Here is a 22,438-nt window from a genome sequence, read left to right as displayed (position 1 = left end):
GACTAAATTATAACAGGACCTAAGGACTCCAAATATTCAGTAACATGGATATAATAAAATTATGAACACTAAAAAAAGAATACAGCCTAAAAGGCTCAAAACCACTGTCAGATCCAGGTCATGACAAAAAGTCCACAGCAAAAACAGCTCTAATCAGGAACCAAGGAACCTGAACATCAGTCCAACAATTTAGCAACAACGAGGGATTTTTTTCAGCCTTAAGTAGCAGGTAATTATTGATTAGATTGCACATAGGTGGGTACCTACCAAACTGTTTGCAGATGCGCCAACAAGGAAGGAAGGCGAGCTAGCAAGACCTCACCTCTGAAACACACAGAGTAACACCAAACTCCTCCGCACCCACACCAACAGAGGAGAAAGAAAGAAAGCAGAAGGTGGAGAAATAGGTAGAAAAGGTATGCCAATGCAGAAGGACAAGAAAACCGTAATATTCTTATTACATATGAGCAATCCAAAAACAGTAAGATAAGACTATTGTGCAGTAACTTCACCCTGTGCTGCCACCTTGTACACCTTGGTACAAATGTAACTGTGTCTGCAAGCATCTACATGAAATGCAAACGTTGAATGCAAGAGAAGTAATGTCTAGTGGGCTCCGTTGTGGCTCTGACTCTTCCCACACCCATGGTAGATGTTCCCACGCACATGTATAGAAATAGTTTAACAAAAATAGCACGAAATAAATAAAATATGAAGCATATGGAAAGTTCAGTAAGAAAGATCTGCAATCACTCATCTTCCTGCTTTTCTGTTCTTTACATGACTACTGCTTTACCACACTGTTCATCTCAATGCTGATATCATAACTCTAGTCCAATCATTTTCTCACCTGCCTTTTTTTAAGCCAATCAGCCTCCACTTTGCATGGTTTAAATCTTTCCTCTACATCTATTTTAGCTTGTTATCATTAAAGAGTAGATAGAAAAAAATGGATGTAGAAACCAGGACATCATGAAGTGCCAAAAACTGCAGTTCCTCATCTGGCCACATGAGGCTGGCACCATGTGTGAGTCATACTCCCATAACTTTATAGCATTAAAAAGCCCGTTTACAACCTGGTACAAAATGTGCTTTAGTGTTTAAATGTAGATTTTCTTGTGGCTTAATGTTAAAGCCCACACCTCAATTAAAGCCAAATAACTGGATTCCTACAGAACATTTAAAAACAAAATAAGCTTTTATACTTCACTTTTGATGAGCACTAATTGCACTTATCCATGTTTATGCTAATTATGAATTTGCTCTCATACAGTTTGCTAAACACGCTTGCACTTAGCCCTTCATTCTGTTGCACCACTGTGAACAATTCTTGGCTCCAAACACCACCAACAACATGCTGGACTTGAAAACTAATTGGTGACATCATAGTGGATATCTTTCACATATAGACTCTGTATGGGGTGGCTTTTGGAATCAGCCTCAAGAGTCCATTAGTTTTTGGCTAATCAGTGCTGGTTTTATTTTTAACCCTATAATATTAATGGCATCCAAAAATCTGAAATTCAATACTAAACACAATGTGAAAAGCCAATACATTAGACCATTTAAAAAATATTAACATTTTCACTGACGTCTCCATCTAAGAAACTAAAGCTGTGTGGCTACAAAAGAAAAGAAACACTAAAGTAGGATTTTCTGTTTGACCTAACAAAGGTTAAAAATACTTATTTTGCGAGACTTCAAAGGTATTTGTTTTGCACTTGCAAACTACTTTAAATAAATGAAGGGGCAGGATACAGACAAAGGTGTATTGTGTCAAAGGAGTTGTAAAGGGCTGTGCTATTATGTGCAGTTAATTAAAACAGCTGTCACAAAGCACTCAGAAATAACATGAAAGAGGCAGGTTTGGAGTAATGAGTGCATGTCAATGCAGCGTTGACTTTATTCTCAAACACATTATTAGAATCTAAAAATAAGGAAATGGGTGCTGTTGCCCAGCGTGCTTTCATCTGCCAAAAAAACCAAACAAAAAACACATTAATACAAAGAGATACAGAACGAGAGCGATATGTCTCGTTATCATTAACACTAGAACAAAAGCTGATTTAAAAAAAACAAAACAAAAACAAATTTAAACACAGCCAACCCAGCAACAGTTAAAGTTTCTTAAATAGCCTCTGTGAACAGAGAGATAGAGATGACAAAGGAGACCATGCAACCCACTTGTGCGTTCTCATTAACACTTCACACACTCACACAGTTTGGATCCAAATCAATATTATCAACAGACATATGCCAGGAGGAGGAGCTGTCATCATACAAAGGGATGTTTTTTTTCAGCAGACAATTGTTTGACATTTTATTATTTCATGGACTAAAATACAGTGGATTTCATCAGGAGAACAACAAACGTTCTTTAATCGTACACAATTATTCACAGTCGGTGCCTGGTTAAACAAACAGCTTCAGGTGCTCTTCCAGATCTTTTTCCAATTTGTCTTGAGCCGAACGAAGCGGTGGGATTTCAGTCATTATCGCAGTGTTCCACACTCACAGTAACCATATGTTCTCTGTCTCTGCAGACACCGAGTGGGACTTCAGACCAGACGGCATCAAACTGAGGGCTAACGTTCATGTGATTAAAGAACCAGTTATCAAACACAATTTGTGTCGTATTTGGTTAATAACATTTTGTTTTTTTTGCCGTTCCTCTGACTTTGGCTATAGAAGGAGACCGCAAGTATGAGTTAAAGAAAAAAGAAATGAGTAATTGTCCTTATATGGACAACTGAAAAGATTATGTTACAGCAATTTACAGCAACTAATTGTAAACACCATCCTTGCAAAAGAGGAACTGGGGCAGATGGGAAATCAGACAAAGGTTGGAGTATATACACCAATATACCTCTCCATGCTGGTGTACACATTTTCAGTTCAATGGTGGTACAATGCAGTAAACAGACAGTAGAAAGCGCCAAATGCAGATGTTTTGTCAGCATTCTCGAGAAATGTTCCATTCTTCTGTTGCTGGAACTATTATTTTAAGAGATAAACTAATTTATTACGGATTTAGACGATCCACTGTGAGTCTGATTTTTGGCTCTCGCTGTGTTTAAGGATGGAGAGAACAAGCTGGAGGTTCTGTGGTGTGGCAGTAGAAGGGCTTGGCAGAAGGTTGATGCCATTTGGTCCTGAGATTAGCTCAGATACAGAGGTTTGTCTCTCTGGAGAGCCCTGGAAGCAGAGAGGAGAATCAATAAGGACATGTTTGACACGCTTCATTGTTTCAATGATGACCACGAGTTTTTCCCCTTTTGTTTCCTAACGAGCCTCAAGAAAAATCAAGTCTGTTATAAGATTATATGAACTGGTTTTGGTCATTTCTACTCTAGATTAATTTACGTTAATCCAAATCTTTTGTATGCCGAGGTGATATGCATTTAAAGTGATTAATGTAGACTGCAGAGTACACATTGGTTAATATTACAGGTAATACAGTTGTATTTCATTTTAATAGGTGTAATCCCACGCATCTGCTTTTAGGCATTTTTCTACATTCATATGGAAACTGAGAACTACTGCTAAAAGGTTTTTATATTTAGCTAAGATAGAAAAGCTTCTGCTTCACTGGATGGCTATCAAGAGCAGTGGGTAAATGTTCCTCACATTATTATATATGAAAGACTAATAGAAACACCACATTCCCATCATGTTTTCAACACCAACTTTCCTTTGTCTTTCATTGACATCGTCTCACTGTATTCTCTTATCCTTTAACAGTTTAGCAGCACCATCTGGACAGGTAACATTTTCTTTCTGTTATTTTGTTTAAATATATGCTGCACCTAGAAACCCATCTAATAATAGTGCAGTTGAATCAGTGAGCAATGACAGACAGGCTGGTTGTTCCATGGTGGAAGTATTTGCATTATTTTGTGTCAGCCAATGATAAGTGTCTATCAGCTGCTAAGGAGCTCTGCTTTGCATTTGGAAGAGTTACCTTAATGCTAACTACAGCTCCACAACACTAGTGGTTAGGCTCACTGGGCAGGACAGCCCTGAAATCACAGTTAGCTAACTTTTACTTTGGCTAAAGCTGTTAATTCAATAGAAATTACCAAGCTTTTTGCTGGTTATGTGGTGGTAGAGATGCTAAATGCAAAAGTGAAAGTTAAACGCAAACTTTGACTAACAATCTCTCTTCTTACAGTATGGAATATAATGTTACATGCCAACTTTTTAAATGGTACTAATACTGCTATGTTACAAGTTACTTTTAAAAGTTTTGTTATCCAGGATTATAATAACATGTCACAGACTTCCACACAGGAAAGGTGTAGTCAGAAAGGGGTTGTTGCTGCTCTTGAAATGTATCTTTGATGTTACTTTTTTCCCCCTCCATGAACCATGTTTTCTTGATCGGATGTGGCCACTGCCATCTGTAACCACACATCATCTAACATCACTGCAGACAACAACACGTCTGTCGAGTATTGGGTTTCTTTTTAAACACCTGCAATCCAGTGCAGTGTTAGTACACACCCGTTGCCATGGTAATCAGTGCTCCAGTCCAGAGAGGGGTGATGATTCGGTGTATGCCGACCCATCTGGTGGTAATCCACCGATGATGACATCACTGCTCCACTGTTCATGATACCTCCACCTATTGGCTGGTAGTCAGATTGGAGGGAGGGAAGGTAGCCCTAAACAAACAAACAAACAAACAAACAAACAAACAACCCCAAACAATTAAATTCAAATTCTATTTATAATGTGCCAAATCACAACAACAACAACTGCCTCAAGGTGTAAACAAACAAAACGATTATAACTTATTTAAAATAAATAAATAAATTCAAGAGGGAGCACCATTAACAATAAGTTAGTGATTTCAAATATGCATTTGACAAAAAAGGAGACCTTGAAAATATTCATTCTTTAACTAAATCACAATTACAAGCCCACTTTGTTCTGAGTGGCCACTTTCAAAGCTTGCAACAGGACAGGATTTGTGAGCGCCGCAGTGGAGAGTTCTAAAACAGTAACATATTGTGGCCCCAGATATAAATGTATGTGTCAGATCACATTAGCTGGTGAAATAATTTAGCAAGCTAGCCAACTAGTATTTCCACTTAGATGAAAGCAATAATGTTAGCAAGAAAAACTGAGAATAAATTATCAATTATCCACTTTAACTGTAGAAGTCTCTATGCTAATTTTAGTCATATCAAAGAATATCTTAACCAGTTTTCACATCCATTTAGTGTCATTGCCTTATCAGAAACTTGGATCAATATGGAAAAAGGAACAGACTTTGAACTGGAGGGTTATGAATTCACATTTATAACTAGGCGAAACAAAGGAGGAGGAGGAGTGGCCTTGTATGTGGACAAATCCTTGAAATTTAATGTGGTGGAAAAGATGACGATGGTGATTGATAATGTACTAGAATGTATTACAGTTGAAATTTGTAAAGAAAAAAGTAAAAATGTAATCATTAGCTGTATATACAGAGCTCCAGGTAGTAGTATTGAGACATTTAAAGACTGGATAGAAGAAACATTTATTGAAATAGCTCGCAAAAAAGTTTTCATTTGTGGAGACTTCAATATTGATTTGCTAAACCCAAATAAACATAAAACCACTGAGGAATTTATAAACACAATGCACTGTATGAATCTATTCCCTAAAATTACTAGACCTACCAGGATTACATCACATTGTGCAACTCTCATAGACAACATTTTTGCAAATGACATTGAAAATAAGACTGTAAGTGGACTCCTGATTAACGACATAAGTGACCATCTTCCAATTTTTACAATCTATGATAGGAATTACAAGATCAATAAAATGGACAGTAAAAAAGAGTACAGACGAGTAAGAACAGAAGAAAGAATGAATGCATTTAAAAAAGATTTATTGAAGGAAAACTGGGGTGAAGTATATCAGGAACAGGACGTTAATAGTGCTTATAATAAATTCCTTAGAATATTTACATTACTGTACAATACCAACTGTCCAATAAAGCAATATAGTAGGAAACAGAAATATATGGACTGTCCATGGATAACAAAAGGTCTGCAAAATGCATGTATAAAGAAAAATGCTCTATACAGAGAGTTCTTAAGAACGAGAACTAAAGATGCTGAAATCAGATACAAAAGATATAAAAATAGGTTAACTAATATACTTAGATTTAGTAAAAAGGAATACTATAAGAAGCAATTAGACAAAAGAACTATCCCAAGTATTTCATTTGTAATGACCAGTGTTGGTCAAGTTACTTGAAAAAAGTAATCAGTAACTAATTACTGATTACTCCCCCAAAAAGTAATCCCATTACTTTACTGATTACTTATTTTCAAAAGTAATTAATTACTTAGTTACTTAGTTACTTAGTTACTTTTTAAAAACACGATTTACAACCTGAAGAGGTGATAAAGCGATAGATCTTTCAGCCCAATTCTACTTTTTCTACATAATCCATCATACAAAATGTAATCAAATGGAAAAGTCTCTTTTTTTAACTTGTTTTATTAGTTTTAATCTTTTAACTTTATGCATCAAGCAAAACATTTAATTATATGCAACATTCTCTGACTTGAATAAATTAGTTTAACATTTAAACCTATTTTCTACACATTCCAGCACATAAAATAAAATATTTTTTGTGTTTTCACTCACTCTTTCAAACAGATGCAAGTAAAACACAGCAGAAAATAAATAAAGTCAAAGACTCAGCGGTCCTTTTGCTCTATTTTCACCTGTAAAGCAGGAGCAGGGTAGGCGGAGGGTTACCCTGGTGTAGGTGTGCTGCGGTCAGTTGAAGAATCCGCGCGAGTGTCTCTGTGAGTTTCCCATCACGTCGTAGCTACTCGGTGCTTGCTCGGAAGTTTAGGGGTTTTTTTCGCTGTAAAAAGAAGTTTTCTTCCCACGCACGATGGACGCTAATGTTTTTGTCACTTTTTATGGAATCAAACTCAAAGTAAGGTCAGTACTTCCACACTTTAAACGCTGCACGCTCATACTCTCTCCCGCCTCGATATATTATCCATTGTTGATCTGCACACAGCTGCTGTCACCAACGTCGCACTTGCTTACGTCACTGTCATGAGACATTCTCGCAAAAAAAATCACGGTTTTAGTAACGCAGTAACGCAGCGTTCCTACGGGAAAGTAACGGTAATCTAATTACCGATTTTGCAATAGTAATCCCTTACTTTACTCGTTACTTGAAAAAAGTAATCAGATTACTGCCCATCACTGCCCATCTCTGGTAATGACCATGAAGAATACAATATGGATGTTGTGGCAAATAGTCTCAATGAATTCTTTGTAACTGCTGGACCAAATTTAGCAAGAACAATCACTCATCCTGGGAAAGCACAGGAAAAACCCGATACACTGATTGACAGAAATCCATATTCTATGTTTCTCACAGCCGTTGATGAAAATGAAGTTCTTGAAATTGTCAAAAAATGTAAAAATCACAAATCTTTGGATTGTAATGATATTGATATGATAGTGGTTAAAAGAGTCATTGAGGCTATTATAAAACCATTTACATACATCTGTAATTTATCATTTCAAACTGGTCGATTTCCAGACAGAATGAAAATAGCAAAAGTTATACCTCTATACAAATCTGGAAACAAACACCATTTCACAAACTACAGGCCTGTCTCTTTACTACCTCAATTCTCAAAAGTTCTTGAAAAACTGTTTAAAAACAGACTGGAAAAATTTATAGATAAACATAAACTACTCACTGAGAGTCAGTACGGATTCAGATCAAGCAGATCAACATCATCGGCACTATTAGATTCAATAGAATACATCACAAATTCCATAGACAAAAAGCAATATGTGGCTGGGTTATTCATAGACTTGACAAAGGCATTTGACACTATAGATCATGATATATTAATAAGAAAACTGGAACGTTATGGTGTCAGAGGGGTAGTTTTAGATTGGGTCCGGAGTTATTTAAGTGACAGAAAGCAGTTTGTGAAAATAAATGGTGGTTGCTCCTTATGTATGGACATTGCTTGTGGTGTACCCCAAGGGTCAGTTTTGGGTCCAAAATTCTTCAACTTGTACATTAACGACATCTGTAAAGTGTCCAAAGTATTAAAAATGGTTCTCTTTGCTGACGATACAAACATTTTTTGCTCTGGTGATGATCTGCAGAATTTATTGGAGGATATGACTAATGAAATAAGTAAAGTGAAGTTCTGGCTTGATAAAAACAAATTATCATTAAATTTGAATAAATCTAAACTTATGTTATTTGGAAATAGTAGTTTAAATACAAATGCAAAGATTCAAATAAATGGTGTTGATATTGAAAGAGTCAGTGAAAATAAATTTCTGGGGGTAATAATAGATGAAAAACTTAACTGGAGAGCTCACGTAAGATATATTCATTCCAAAGTATCACGAAGCATTGCAATACTAAACAAGGCAAAACAGGTATTCGACAGAACATCACTTCATATTCTCTACTGTTCACTGGTTTCACCATACTTAAGCTATTGTGCAGAGGTCTGGGGCAATAACTATAAAACCACATTACATTCACTTTTTACTCTTCAAAAGAAAGCAATTCGAATCATCCACAATGCAGGTTATAGGGAACATACAAACTCACTATTTTTGCAGTCTGAAATATTGAAAATTGACGATATAGTGAAATTCCAAACAGCACAAATTCTATTCAAAGCAAAAAATAAAGAACTGCCAGGTAATATTCAGAGTATGTTTTTTTTGAAAGAAGGAAGTTATAATTTAAGGGGTTTTTGTAACTTCAAAACAATGAAGGTACGTACTACAAGAAAAGGCTTTTGTGTTTCTGTTCAAGGAGTGAAACTATGGAACAAACTGAATATGGAATTAAAGCAATGTCCAAACATAAAACTGTTCAAAAAGAGTTATAAAAATATGATCTTCTCGATCTATAAAGAAAAGGAAAATATTTAAATGTCTCTATTTAAAAACAAACAAACAAAAAATTCATGATGTGATATTATAGTATATAGTATATCAGAAATCTGTTCACTATTTTTATTACAAATTATATCAGTAAGGAAGCTGACTAAATATTCACTGATAATTTATGGGACAGGGGTGGGATTAAATAAGTGTATACTTCTTCCCACTCCCTTTCAACATGTAAATTAATCAGAATGTTTTTTTGTATGTAATTTGTATAGTATTTTTTTTTTTCTCTCATTTCTTTTCTAAATGTACTTGTATATTGTTCACATGTTGAAATAAATTACCAATCAATCAATCAAGGTTAGTATGTACGGAGCCCCTCTGATGACATGGTCCAAAAAATAAATAAATTGTGGCCACAAAATACTACTTCGTGGGCACGAAATAGTATAACGTGCCCACAAAATACTTATTTGTGGCCACGAAATACTATTTCAAGGGCACGAAATAGGTATAACGTGCGCACGAAATGCTAATTTGTGGGCACGAATTGGGTATAACGTGGCAACGAATTACGCATTTGTGGCCACGAAATAGATGTGTGCACATCATATTGATACAATTCCTGGATAGCCGCGTAGAGACATAAGCATGAGAGTAGGCTAAACCTATAAACCATGGACAGAGACGGTATGATTGATTTTTATTTTAGGCTGGGAATGAGCTACAAATGCATTTTGAAAAGCCTGGCAATGCAAGGAACCATTATTACGGAGAGACATTTAAACAGGATATTGAGAGCCCAGTTGCTTTACAGACGTAAGTACGACCTGGACGCCGGGATCGATTTTATTGTCAACCAACTGCAAGGGGCTGGGAAAGATCACAGTTATCGGTCAAGTGTTTCGTGGCTACAAATTAGCATTTCGTGTGCATGTTATACATATTTCGTGCCCACAAAATAACATTTTGTGGCCACAAATAAGTATTTCGTGGGCACGTTATACTCATTACGTATATTTTGTGGCCACAATTTATTTATTTTTTGGACCATGTCATCAGAGGGGCTCCGTAAGTATGCAATGTTAAATGAAATTTTATTTTAAGAGATAGTTTGTAGTTTGTCCATTGTAACAACCCTTATTATGACATAGCACCGCTAGGGAGTGTCGTCCTATTATTGTAGTAGTTTGAGAGTCTCCTAGTGTGAGTGCAGAGGCCGTCATTACAGCCAAGCATCTGTTTAGAGAGACCGTACCACTGTAATGGGCTGGCGCCGGCGACTACCTACCCCCGGCACATGCATGTACGAATAGAGTAGAGCCGTGGACACCTAGCTTGTATGGTCTTGTTCTGCTAATATTTTGTTCTATTTAAGTGACTCGCCTCCGAGTTGTCCGGCTAACCTCCACACCACATGCCCGCTGGACCTACTAGCCGCTCCTTCCTCGCCAGACCGCCGTTAGCATGTTAGCAAACATGGTAGCGTTAACACAAGCCAAAAGTTTATGTTAAACCCAAACTTAAACTTCTTAAACCCAAGCCCCACGTTTCAAATTCCCTGCTGATGACCGATAGTTAAATACAATACTGGTGCTATCTATACTGGTTGATGAGATGGTTTGATTTCATAGATAAAATTAGTTTTTATCTGGCAAAAAGTTAGCTTACCTGCTAGTGCTAACAAACCGCTTGAGACCCAGTGCGACAACCATACAGTACATTTTTACACTTATGTAGCGATGCCATGCATTTATGATTCCTAGCATGCACAGCAACAACAATCCGATGACAATTAAATAAATAAATAAATAAATATTATTTTAACAACCTGTAACACAAAACAGTTCCTGCTAAAGGTGGAAAAAGATTAACTTATTTCACCTATTTCCCCACTTAGGTCACAAATGCACTGTGACTTGCTTGCCTGCTAATATTGCTGCTAGTAAAATAATAATGAAGTGTTTTTGTCCTTATGTGGAGTTTGTGTCATAGAACGAGTCTATGTCACAGCTGCTCATTGTTGATGGTGAGACAGGAAAAGTAGCATTGAAGAAAAATACTGGGGTCTCTCTTTTGTTACACTAGATGCATTCAGACAATAGCAATAAAAGTGTTTAACAAGAAAAAAATGAAAGGTTTAAAGGAGAAGTTGTCCTGAATAGTCTGAGAGGGTTCACTGTGCCAAACATAACTTTAGTGAAAATTTAGTCACAGTACTTGAAAAAAGCAGGTAAAAAGTAAAATCTTTTTTTCTTGCATTAAAGTGTCATTAAGGAAAGTTTTAATGATATACTGTTTATTTCCCCCTTCAACTTGAATTAGTCCATGGACAGCTGATGGGTTCTGAAAGCCATCTATTAGCACATCTTTGGCAGAATGGTTTCAGATGAACAGAGATAGGAATGAAGTTCTGAATGAAACTCGCATGAAAAGGAGAGGGATGGGTCGCAGGTTCATGAGCAGTAATTACAGAATTTTGAGAGCTTTTCTGATTCTATCTCCCAGGAGGAGGGAGGGAAAAAAGTGAAAATGTAAAGTTAGGAGGAAGAGGAAAAAAAACATCAGCAAGCATGTCTCTAACCATAGGATACTCGAGGGAGGAGAGAGATGGAAAAATGAGTGTGTAAAATGACAAAAGTGTGTATGTGGGGGAGGGGGGACTGAAAGGGAAGTTAATCTGAGTGTTGTGAGTGAAAGAGGAGAAAGAGGAGGACAGCAGGTGGTTTGGTTCCCCCTGCTCTCCTCTCCCCCTCCTCCTCTACCTCACCTATTCATCTATTGTTGAGCAAATTCTTCTCCTTCACTCCTTCACAAAGACCCCATCTGCCTCTTTTGTCTCTCTCTCTCTCCTCTCTCCCTTCCCCCATCAGTTCTCACTCTTGACTCAGTAAAAAAAAAAAAAAAACTTTTAGCGCTCTGTAGCTGTGTCCTCTCATTTTTGCCTTCTCTTTTACTTTTCTGTGTTTTCGGGTCTCTCTTTTTCTAAAAATATGCAAAATGGAGGAGAGAAAGGGATTATGGGAGTTGGGGATTAAAAAGTGTACCATAAAAAGGAAGGGGGATCAAATGGGAAGTGAGGCTCAGTGGTAATCTTTGGATTTTAACTATTCTGGAGGAAACCGTCTTCCATGAATTCATATCATAGCTGTTCATCTTTTCTTTTTCCCCTCTGTTCGCAGAAATACTAAATGAGCAGCTAACACTGACAGTAAAGGCAGAGAGGCTGACTGACAGACTGATTGACTCTGTTACAGTCGAGGTAAGTCCTTTTTCAGCTGTGTAACATTGTCGGTTTAACTAATCTTAAAGTGACAACATTCTGCCATTTAGACATTTAATCACTAACATTCAGGCAAATCCACATCAGTGATGGAGAAAGCCATGGTACCTGTGCCAAAAGACTTCAAACACCTGCCAGCAACACCATTAGTGATGGGTAACCACATGTTCTTACATGTAGTTAAACAGCAGTATCTGTGTGTTGTAGCTGTCCTCACCCCTCACACCATCTCAAAGTATTACTAGCAAAAATGACTTTTGCCAATTATGCAGCAAATGTGGTTGGTGCATTGCACTTTTTTCCTACTTCCACATCAAACCGATATCAAACGCACAAACACAACGGTTGCTCAGCGGGTTCTTGGAGTTGTCCACACTTATTTAAGATTTATGCTAAAACAGATACATATAATTAAGACATGGAATCATTCTAAGTGAACAAAATCTTGTAGTAAACTGAATCAAATGCTGCGTCACCATTACGGTCCAACACACACATAAATGACCTTATGACCCACATCTGATGGAAACAGGGCAGCGACTTGTCCCTGCAGATTGATTGTAGGAGAAATTAGGAAACACACATACATACACACGCATATGTCATTATCATCATAGTAAGATTTATCAAGTGCAACTGACCTGTGTCATAGCAGGGGAGTGTGCCATTCCCATTGAGTGGCCACTGAGCTGCTGGTGCTGATGGTGTGGATTGTGCAGCCCTCCCAGGTGTGCCTGGCTGTGGAGCGGAGGGCTGATCTGGAGAGGAGGGGTGGATGCGGCCGCTACAGTGCCAAGAGACATGGCTCCCTGATGGGGGACGCTGGCTCGTGGCACCGTCCCTCTGGAGGACAAAGCCTGGAGCTGGGGATGTATCTGAGGGTGGGGAGGGGGAAGATGGGGGCTGAGGCCAGGGCTCGAAGTGTGGGAAGGGTGTGAGGGGTGAGGGTAGGGCATGTACATGCCTTGATGGTGATGAGGAGGGAGAGGGTGGCTGAGTGGGCTGGAGGAAGGGTGCTGCCCTGGGTGACCAGGGTACACTGAATGTTTGGGTGTAATCATGGAGGTAGAAGAGGGGGAAGATGAGGAGGAAGAGTGGGTTTGCTTCATTTCAGATGGGTCATTGTAACTCTGTAGAAGAAGAAAAAGGAAAACTGAAAATCAGGAATTTTCTGACCCTTCACTCTTATAATCCGTAACTTAACTTGGCGTGTATCAGTGTGTGTAGCGCACCTGTGAAACCAGACTGGCTCTGTAGGCAGCCAGCTGTTTGAGATACTCCTTCTTAGCTGTCTCAGTCTTCTTCTTGTACACCTGAAACGCAAACATTTAACTCTGAAAGTGTGAACCTTCATCACAGCATTTGATAAACAAAAGGCACAACTACAAAAATTAGGTTGGATTTAATCAGAATAATAATAATATCACTCTAGTGCTGAGCTAATGCCTTTTTCTAATAACACAAATTTATCAATTCCCAAAGCATGTGCCAATACTCTCTGAAGCCCAGCAGCGATCAGTCCAGCTGACATGCCACTTGTATAACTGTTAGGTTCACATTAATGACTGTGAATCTCATTGGTATTGTTAGAGCTCACATTCCCCTAATAAACGGTTGATTCCTGTCACAAACATGATGCTGACACTTATCGCCTTTTTCACGCACTCTGCATTTGCTTCCTTCATGATGTCACAGAATAAAATGAGCATGTTATGCCTCAAGGCCAAGAGTGCAGTAATGCTAGTGCTTCTCTGAAGCTATATCTGCACTCCACACTGTATATAAATGCCACTTGTTTTGCACATGTTCAACTACCAACCTCTGTATATTTTATATATTTTATTTTATTGTTTACTCTATTTAATTTGTAAAATATGTATATACACACACACACACGTAGAAAAACATATTTAGTATACACATCCAGTAATGCACACACTCTTATATTGTACATATATTTATTACTCTCAGATTTAGCCTTTCTTATATTTTGCTTGTTTTATGTTATTGTATTTTTTTTTTTTGCACACCTCTGTTGCTTGTGAAGCTCGCACACAAGAATTTCACTCGCATATACTGTACCAGTGTACCTGCACACGTGATGTGACAATAAAAGTGATTTGATTTGATTTATTTAGACAGTGGTGATATAAAGAAATCACTAATGTCAACATTCTCTCACAAATATAAAAATAGTGTTTGCCATCATCCCAACCTCAATTTTGCATCCTAATTTTGGATTTTACTGTAAACTGATACCAAATACAAAAGACAGATGAGAGGAATGAGAATCAGTTCTGTATATTATGCAAGTACCAGAAAAAACGACTTACTGTTAAATTTGAGTACACCTGTTTTAGCTTCATTTCACTGTTGGTACTCAGCTTTTAAAATGCTACTGCTGATTTTTAAGGATCTTCGTGGCATCCGTCCTCTATATGACCTGCTAGTCAGACATGAGCTTCGATAGAGCCTGAGATCTTTGAACAGAGGACATCTGTTAAAACTGCAGCTGGCAGACATTTGCTGTCAGAGCCCTAAGCTGTGGGATGAACTGCCTGAGTATTCAGGTTAAGTCGGTCACTCACAGACCAACGAAGACTAACTTATCGGTAAGCCGTTTCTGATTTGATTTTGATCTGTTTTAATATGTTTTCTCTCTCTGCTTAATCATTTTTAGTGTGTGTTATGCTCATGTTCTTAGCAGTATTTGATTTTCTGATGTTCTTGCTTTGGGCCGTGTTAATCATTTTGTTTCAAAATGAGCTCTATAAAAGTGAAGAGCCTGCCTTCACAGTATCAGTTTTAACTAGAACTTTGCAGAATTACTATCAGTTTGGTTGCAATTTTGTGCAGCAAACCACCAAATATAAGCAGTGACACTCATCGGAATCAATATGAGTCATGGGGGTGGGGTGGTGCTAATGACATTTTTGGAAATGTTTCACATATGAAGGGAGACGTCACAAAAAACTGAACTACTGAGATACAGTGAAATTTGTCTTTTCCTATTTATTATCCCTTATTCCTACTTTAGTACAGCCTTCCCTCCCCTTACCTGTTTCTCTTCTTCTGCCAGACCATCCCACATGGAGGCCACAATTTTTGACACCTCCCCAAAGGTGGCATTGGGGTTCTGTGCCTTGATATTAGCCTGGGTGTCCCTGAAGAACAACGCGTAGGCAGACACTGGCTTCACTGGTTCATTGGGGTCCTTTCGTTTCTTTTTCTTTGGCGTTTTCGGTTTCTTGGAGATGTCCGCTGCTGCTGGCCTCTTCTCTCCCTGCCGAAACAGAATAAAGGTTAACACTGTATATAGAGAAAATGTGAATGGATGAATATATAGATCCTAGGTCACCAATAGGTGGACTGCGACTATTACTAGATTTTGACAGACTGTTTTTATTTTTCAGCTTTTCTCTTGTTTACGGTAAGGTTATTTTAACCTCCTTTGTCTTTACAGTTGTCAGTGTAATTAATTATTAAGGAAAAACATAGAACAATCTCAGCCAATCAAAAAAGCGCATGTGAAAACAGTAATTCAGAGAAACAGACAGAGGGAAAAGGAGTGTTAACACCGAGATTGTTTGCATGTGAAGTGTAGTTAAGGAAAAAGAAGAAAAAAGGAAACTTAAATGAAACCTTTTCATTTCTCAAAATTAAACATTTTATTTGAAGACACCTTTTTTTAAAAAAAAAAAACAACAAAAAACTCCAAATCCTGTTTTACTTGAAATGAGAAAAGAACATTTTATTATTATTTTATTGTTAGAGTACCTGCCAGTCCATTGTAAAAGTTAATTGCAAACGTTAAAATACTGTTAAATTGTACTTTCTTTTACAACTGTCAGTCTACTTGAAAACATATTTTACATATATATAATTATGTGGAACTTTATGATTTTCTGGACCAATGTTTGAGGAAATTTTCTCTAACTGGACCTCCTTAAATTTTACTTGGATACCCCCGATATAGACTGACAAAGAGAAATTTGTATATAACACGTAAAGCATAAAATGTTAGAATGTAAATTAAATATATCCTTAAAAACTGTAGAGTGAGTGATTTTCTTTCTGTTGTCAGCAAGTTTGCATTTGAACAATTCACACCAAAACTGTTTTTAAAACATGTCCTCAGCTAATCTTTGATGTTAAGCAATAAGTAAACCGCAGAGATGGTCTTAGGGAAAGTCCCCACCAGCAGAAGAGCCTCTCAGTAGAGTGGTTACAGTCATTGCTGCGCTAAACGGGTGAAGTCGCCATAATACCTCAGCAAAAGCAGCACATCTGCTCAAACGTTATTGTCTATATGGTTCTAAGTTATTCTTCTGAGAAACTTTCACTAATTACTGATTATCATTTAACAGTGTTCAGATCATATACTTTATGTCATAACAACATAAGCCCAGCTGAGGAAGAAGAATTTTCTATACTGTTAAAGAAATCCTTGTATAAATGTGTGCTTGAGGTGCACATGACGTCGGGGGCTGATGTGCAGTTTGCTCACATGTTTAAAGGGCACACTGCATACCATGCTGAGATGCGTCAAGTTATTGGCTAATAGCTTTTTGGAAACCACCTTGTTAGTGCAAAAATGCCTGTCAAATTGTGTCATCTTTGACAATTTTCATGGATTTACCTAAAGAAGTAGTATGTAGTCATATGTTTTTGCAACAGGCTGCTAGTAACGATGTGCCTAGAGGTACAATATAGAGTTGTGTCATTGCTATGTTATCTAATATGTTTAAACACAACACTGGTTTATCACTTGAGGTCAGTGTTATTAAGTGGCTTAGTGAACAATTCTCTGAAAATGAGTGAAAAAGCAGCCAATGTCCAAACCATAACTTTGAAAGACATTCAGAAAGCTGGAAAACTAGTGCTCAATAACACTTTAAAAATGACAAGAAATGATATAAAGAAATGTTGAGAAAGGGCGTTAAAACATAATTAAGTAATTAATGTTTGACTGAAAACAGCAAGTCTGAAAATAATACTACACACAAACTGGAAAGTGAAGGAAAGTACTGGACCCAGGGTGCAAAGTTATGACATCATAATGTCACGATTGGTCAAGCTGCAATAATGACCCTTGAGCAACATTATTGTGTCTACAAATTATATTAAAGTGGTATCAGTTGTGCTGCTTTCTCTATGATTTGATGGCTGCTAGCTGTTGCAGTGATTTTCTGTAGAGAAATACATTTTCACTTAACCAAAACAAACTCATCTAAGCTGCTTCATCAGCACAGTATGTGCTTTAATCAAATTCATCTGTCTGCAGCCTTAAATCATAGGAAAAAAAATCCTCCTGCTGTTATCTGATTCACGTAACATCACCATCTGGCCAATGGCATAACCAAAATCTTTGGATCCTTCACTTGGATTATGAAGAAGGTCATATTTAGCCTGTAATGCTGCACCACAACTGCACTTTCTTTATCATGGTAAATTAATGCCTTTAATATTGCTCTTATGAATAATTTTTCTTCCTTAAAGCACTCTAAACCATCTGTGAGCAAAAGCCGCCAGATAAATTAATCTGCATTGTCTAATAAGCACGCTGGGTTTTCCTGAGCTTGCATACGGCTCAATAAAGGGGTGCCCCTGTTATGATGTGTATGAGTATCAGACTCATTTTTGCTCTTTTATTTTCCACCCTTCCCTTCCTGAAGAAAAAATTACCTGCACAGTGGCTTATACCGTTTCCTATCTATAGTGTGTGACCAAGTTGGTAAATATTATTCAGCAACACAGTAATAGTTTCATTTCCCCAGAAAACGAGCAGTTAGTTTGGAGTGGTGTGAGACAGCCAACGACGAGAGAGCTGATTTCTGTCTAGTTGATATGCATGGAGAATGCCTCCATGATGACACATAACATTATTAAAATAGCTCTCTCACAAAAGAAAACACAACTGGGTGTTACAGCCCAACAAGATGTGAGTCATTTGAACAGAAGATGCTGCGTCCATGTGTCTGTGTGTTGTTACCCTGAGTCCATCATCATTGTCGTCCTCGTGTGCTGAACTGGAGGGAGATGGTGTGGCAGATTTACTTCCAGGAGGTGAAGGGGAATTATGGGTAGCAGAGTTCCCACTCAGTCCCAGCTGGGATTGGTTGATGGTGGACAACTGGTTTTGCTGGCTCATGCCTGATTGGCTCTTGGGCCCAAGCGCTGCTTCGATTGGCTGTTGGCTGCTGGTAAACCGAGAATCTGAATTCACCATCTGCTGCATCTGTGTAAACAAAACAAGTGATTATGGCAGTGAAAAAAGTGGATGACTTCCCTTTATTGCATTTATGTTTAAAATATTCCAATCTGCTGTTAGCTCTCTTAGCTTTTCATTATTGTACATTATTGTAGAATCTTTGTTACAAAAAGGCAAAACACATTATGTAATGCACTACAGCCTGGGATGCAAAATCCAATCAGTATTAGTTGATTTGGATAAGAATAAAAATTAAAAAAAATGAAGCATCCTTGATCTGGGCCTCTGTGTGTGGACATTCTACCCCTCATTTGATCAGGTTTTGTCTCTGCTATGTAGCAGTCCGGGATTAACTGATAATGAAATCTCACAGTAATGGTGGTAACAACTGACAGGTCTGAGGAAAGATGGTATCAGAAGCCCAAAAGTATTCTCTACAGATCTTAAACTCCACTGCTACTCCCATGAGAAGCTAGTGCAAAACTTCACATGTGGGAGAGGATGAGTGCAAAGTAAATAATAACGTACTACCTTACTGCGTGAGTGCCTTAATTATTAGACTGCAATGTCTGTCAAATCCCGGGCTTACGTTTATAACAATGGTATGGCAGATACCAACACTTTCCACTGAGTTTTCTCTTATTTATTCCCCCTTACAAACAAAGAATTATTTAATATAACTAAAAAAAAGAGCAAACTTTAAACTTGAAAACTTTCTTTACCTTACAAAATAAACTGATGTGAGCCATTTGTTGTTGTGAGTTTATATAAATAAAAGTCAATTGATTAACTGTATGAACACAATGAAGGGTTGAACAATGCTGAACAAATCCCACAAAAAACTCAAAACATAATATTTCATCTTTTTTGTTAATGTTATTAAGTAGATGTCAAAACATATTTATTAAATATAGAAAATCATTTACTTAAAGAAATGAATGACTTGATACAAAGATATCTCCTTGTGTCCCGTTTTTGTGTGAACACTTGTAATAGTTGAGTTTTTACTGCCATTCCTAAGGTTGAGCTCTTCTTGCAGTGAGCCAGTCATCAGCGATATTCAGTCCACTTCTCAGGAAAACAAAAGTTATCACTGCTAACACCACAGATGTGGGGACTTTGACACCTATGATCACAAATATGAAGACGGGACTCCGATGATGGCTTGTATTTAGAGTTTCCTCTTAGTAAGCATGTGAATAATAACGGATGTGGTCTAGTGTGATGTGTCCCTGTTGGGAACATGTTACCTCAACTCGGCTTCTGTGTCTCGGCAGCGGTCTCTGCTTTGGCGTTTCGATAGAACTGTGAGTGACATTTCTCTTACATGGGAACAGGTTTCAGAACGATGTGTATGTGCTGATGGAAATGCTGAAAATACGAGCTGTGGTTTGACATTGCCTGGGTTGGGACTTTAATAAATGTCATAGTAATAAACTGTCAAAACACCCTATCGCCATAACTTTCCACAAATGCTTTTGCTCTTTGCCAGATTTATTTGACAGCAAAACTATAAAAAGAGGAAATGATATTAGAGCTTCATTAAAAATCTAATATTTTCTTACTATACCTACTGAAATAAAATTACAAATCAATATTTAGTTATTTTATTTGATTACAATCTTACTATGCTCAACTCTATTACAAATTTTAAACTGCCTGGTTCTGAATAACAAAGAAAAGGAGCAAAGGTACCAATGGAAAATTCAGAGCAAGATATGTAACAAATGCCCGTAACATCACGAGTAGCAACAGTTAACTGGAAATAAAGGTCGCAAGGTTATACCAGAGGCTGTAGGCACAAAATAACAAAACTGTTTCACAGATAAAAACGTTATCGATGGAGAAAAAAAAAAATCTGATTTTCCTTTGCGGGGGTCATTTCTGATGATGGCCTAAGACAGCCACAGAGGGGAAACCCCCGAAGGCTGAGTAATGACTGACTCATGCCATGAAACAAGTGCTGTATGCGGTATTTTCACACCTTCACACAGGTGTGGTTATTACTGGATTTCATTATGAAAAGTAGAGGTGAAAAATTCTAAATATGTTCCTGTTTTTAGTCAAATACAATCTGTATCACTCCTTTGCATGCAATCTCAAAACTGCCAGCAAGAGCTGCCATCATGCCTGAACAAACAGAAAAGCCATTTACCTACATGACATTTTACAACAAGCATGCCAAATAAAGGATTTATAAAGTTGTTTTTTCCTGGTCAATTAAACAACAAAATGTCAGCTTAGTAAACATAGATGAACATACAATATGTTTAATGTGTAAACAAGACTGCATATAACATTCAGGATACTATAACAAATAAACTGGTCCTTGGTTTGGTCCTAAAATGATTTAAATACAACTTCAGATGAGCTAGAAAGCATATTATATATTACAGCCTGCCATTATTTATTTAACGATTTAGTCAAAATGCAGAAGCACCATGTGAAAAACTAACCATACCCTTTGCTTCCATAGAGGTTAAGACACTAAGCAGCAAACATCAGGAAGTGTGAGCACCTTAATGTTTTGGCATTTTACAGGTTTGGAGCATTCAGGTGAGTGTTAACGCAATGCCAAGGAAGAAAGATCTCAACGTGATTGGAATGCCGCTGGTTAAGAAAGCTTCGTATAAACAAAGTGAAGCATCAATGTAAAGATCAATGGACCAAAATTCTTCCAAAAAAATGCGAGAGACGAATACTTGTACTTAGTTTTTCACAATCTGCATTTTGGCTTTGTTTGACTAAATAATGATGTGGTGCAATACATCATGAGTCATTGGTCTGATGTTGTATTTACCCAAGTGTAAGACCTGCTATGGACAAGATAATTTTTTATTTCGTCCTGAAATGTAAAATCATAGAAATGATAGAAGGTGTACTTTCTTTTAACCTTGATTGTATTTAAAAAGTTATTTTCCAAAGATCAATTTGATCTTTGATTGTGTTGTTTATCACTATACATCTATATCTAAGGGGTTTCCTAGCTAAATGGGCTTAAATGGGAGTGAATGCATAGTGACAATGACTGACATATTTAATTAAAGCAAAGAGTCTGTGTTACCCAATTTAATATGCATTTTCTTGTCATTTTATACTCTGGTTAATTAAACCCCAGTTAAGAAATATTTTTAAAATGGCACAAGTGATATTCCCTTTGTTTGGCATCAAGACTGTTTTTATATGGAAGTAAAACCCTGTTGAAGCCAGCACCATTGCTTGTGGTTACTGACACTGGGACTCAAGGACAAGTAGATGCGCGAAACATTCACATTTAATGTGGAAAGTTTTCAGATTTTAAATGTTTTATCAATAAAAAAACTTGATATTTTTACTACTGATATTTTTTTTTGGGGGGGGGGGGGGGGTGGGCTTGGAATTCAACCCACAACTGCTTTCATTAAGGCTTCACCTAAACGTTGCCTTCATTGTTATTCATGTTTTTAATAAGTAACCGCAAAATCCCCAGATAATATCCTAGAGCTCACTTGTTACCAAAATGAAAGACCAGAAGAAGAACAACTAACTCTCATCTTTAAGACTTAAGTCATCAAATATTTTTCCTTTTTGCACAAACAATTTTCACACATCCATCAGCTATAATCGATTAATCAACTAATTGCTGCAGCTTCAATTAGAACAGTGACTTACAACTGAGCAGTTGTAAGTTGTGTCTAACAGATTTTAAATTTAGAAATCTTGCTGCGTGTCTGCAACTGAAATATTAGGATAAGCAATAATTACATTGCACCACATCATATGAAATGTGTATAATAATATGGATGGCAGCACATCTTCTGGATTTCCAATTAAAAAGCTGAGATGGAAATATCTGTTCAGGCGACAGGTGTTCAGGAAAATATATCATAGTACTTCCCAACACCGCATAAAGCAGATGTACGAAGCGCTCCACAATGAACTCGAAATACTAGAGGGTTTGTAAACTTGTAAATGTCATCATGCAATCTGTATTATCATTTATGATTTGTTTGTATTTATTCATAATGCCCAATTTTGGGGCGACACATTTCTGCAGAGTGGTG

At 37.3% G+C, this 22,438-nt stretch overlaps 1 protein-coding gene across 1 annotated transcript in view; it reads right to left on the bottom strand.

Annotated features, from left to right (window-relative positions):
• Positions 1-1,865: 1,865 nt before the first annotated feature.
• tox (thymocyte selection-associated high mobility group box) overlaps positions 1,866-22,438 on the bottom strand; it is a 68,374-nt gene continuing 47,801 nt past the window's right edge. Inside the window, exons 5-10 of the mRNA XM_004573991.3 lie at positions 18,177-18,422; positions 15,243-15,467; positions 13,417-13,497; positions 12,826-13,314; positions 4,504-4,664; positions 1,866-3,195 (exon numbers count right to left, since the gene is read on the bottom strand). Of these exons, the coding sequence (XP_004574048.3) occupies positions 3,159-3,195; positions 4,504-4,664; positions 12,826-13,314; positions 13,417-13,497; positions 15,243-15,467; positions 18,177-18,422 (1,239 nt within the window). The 3' untranslated portion in view covers positions 1,866-3,158. The remainder of the gene's footprint in view (positions 3,196-4,503; positions 4,665-12,825; positions 13,315-13,416; positions 13,498-15,242; positions 15,468-18,176; positions 18,423-22,438) is intronic.

This window comes from Maylandia zebra, linkage group LG18 (assembly GCF_041146795.1).
Source record: "Maylandia zebra isolate NMK-2024a linkage group LG18, Mzebra_GT3a, whole genome shotgun sequence".
Classification (NCBI taxonomy): Eukaryota; Metazoa; Chordata; class Actinopteri; order Cichliformes; family Cichlidae; genus Maylandia; species Maylandia zebra.
Note: the sequence above shows the minus strand (reverse complement) of the source record. Positions and strands in the feature narration are given on the sequence as shown.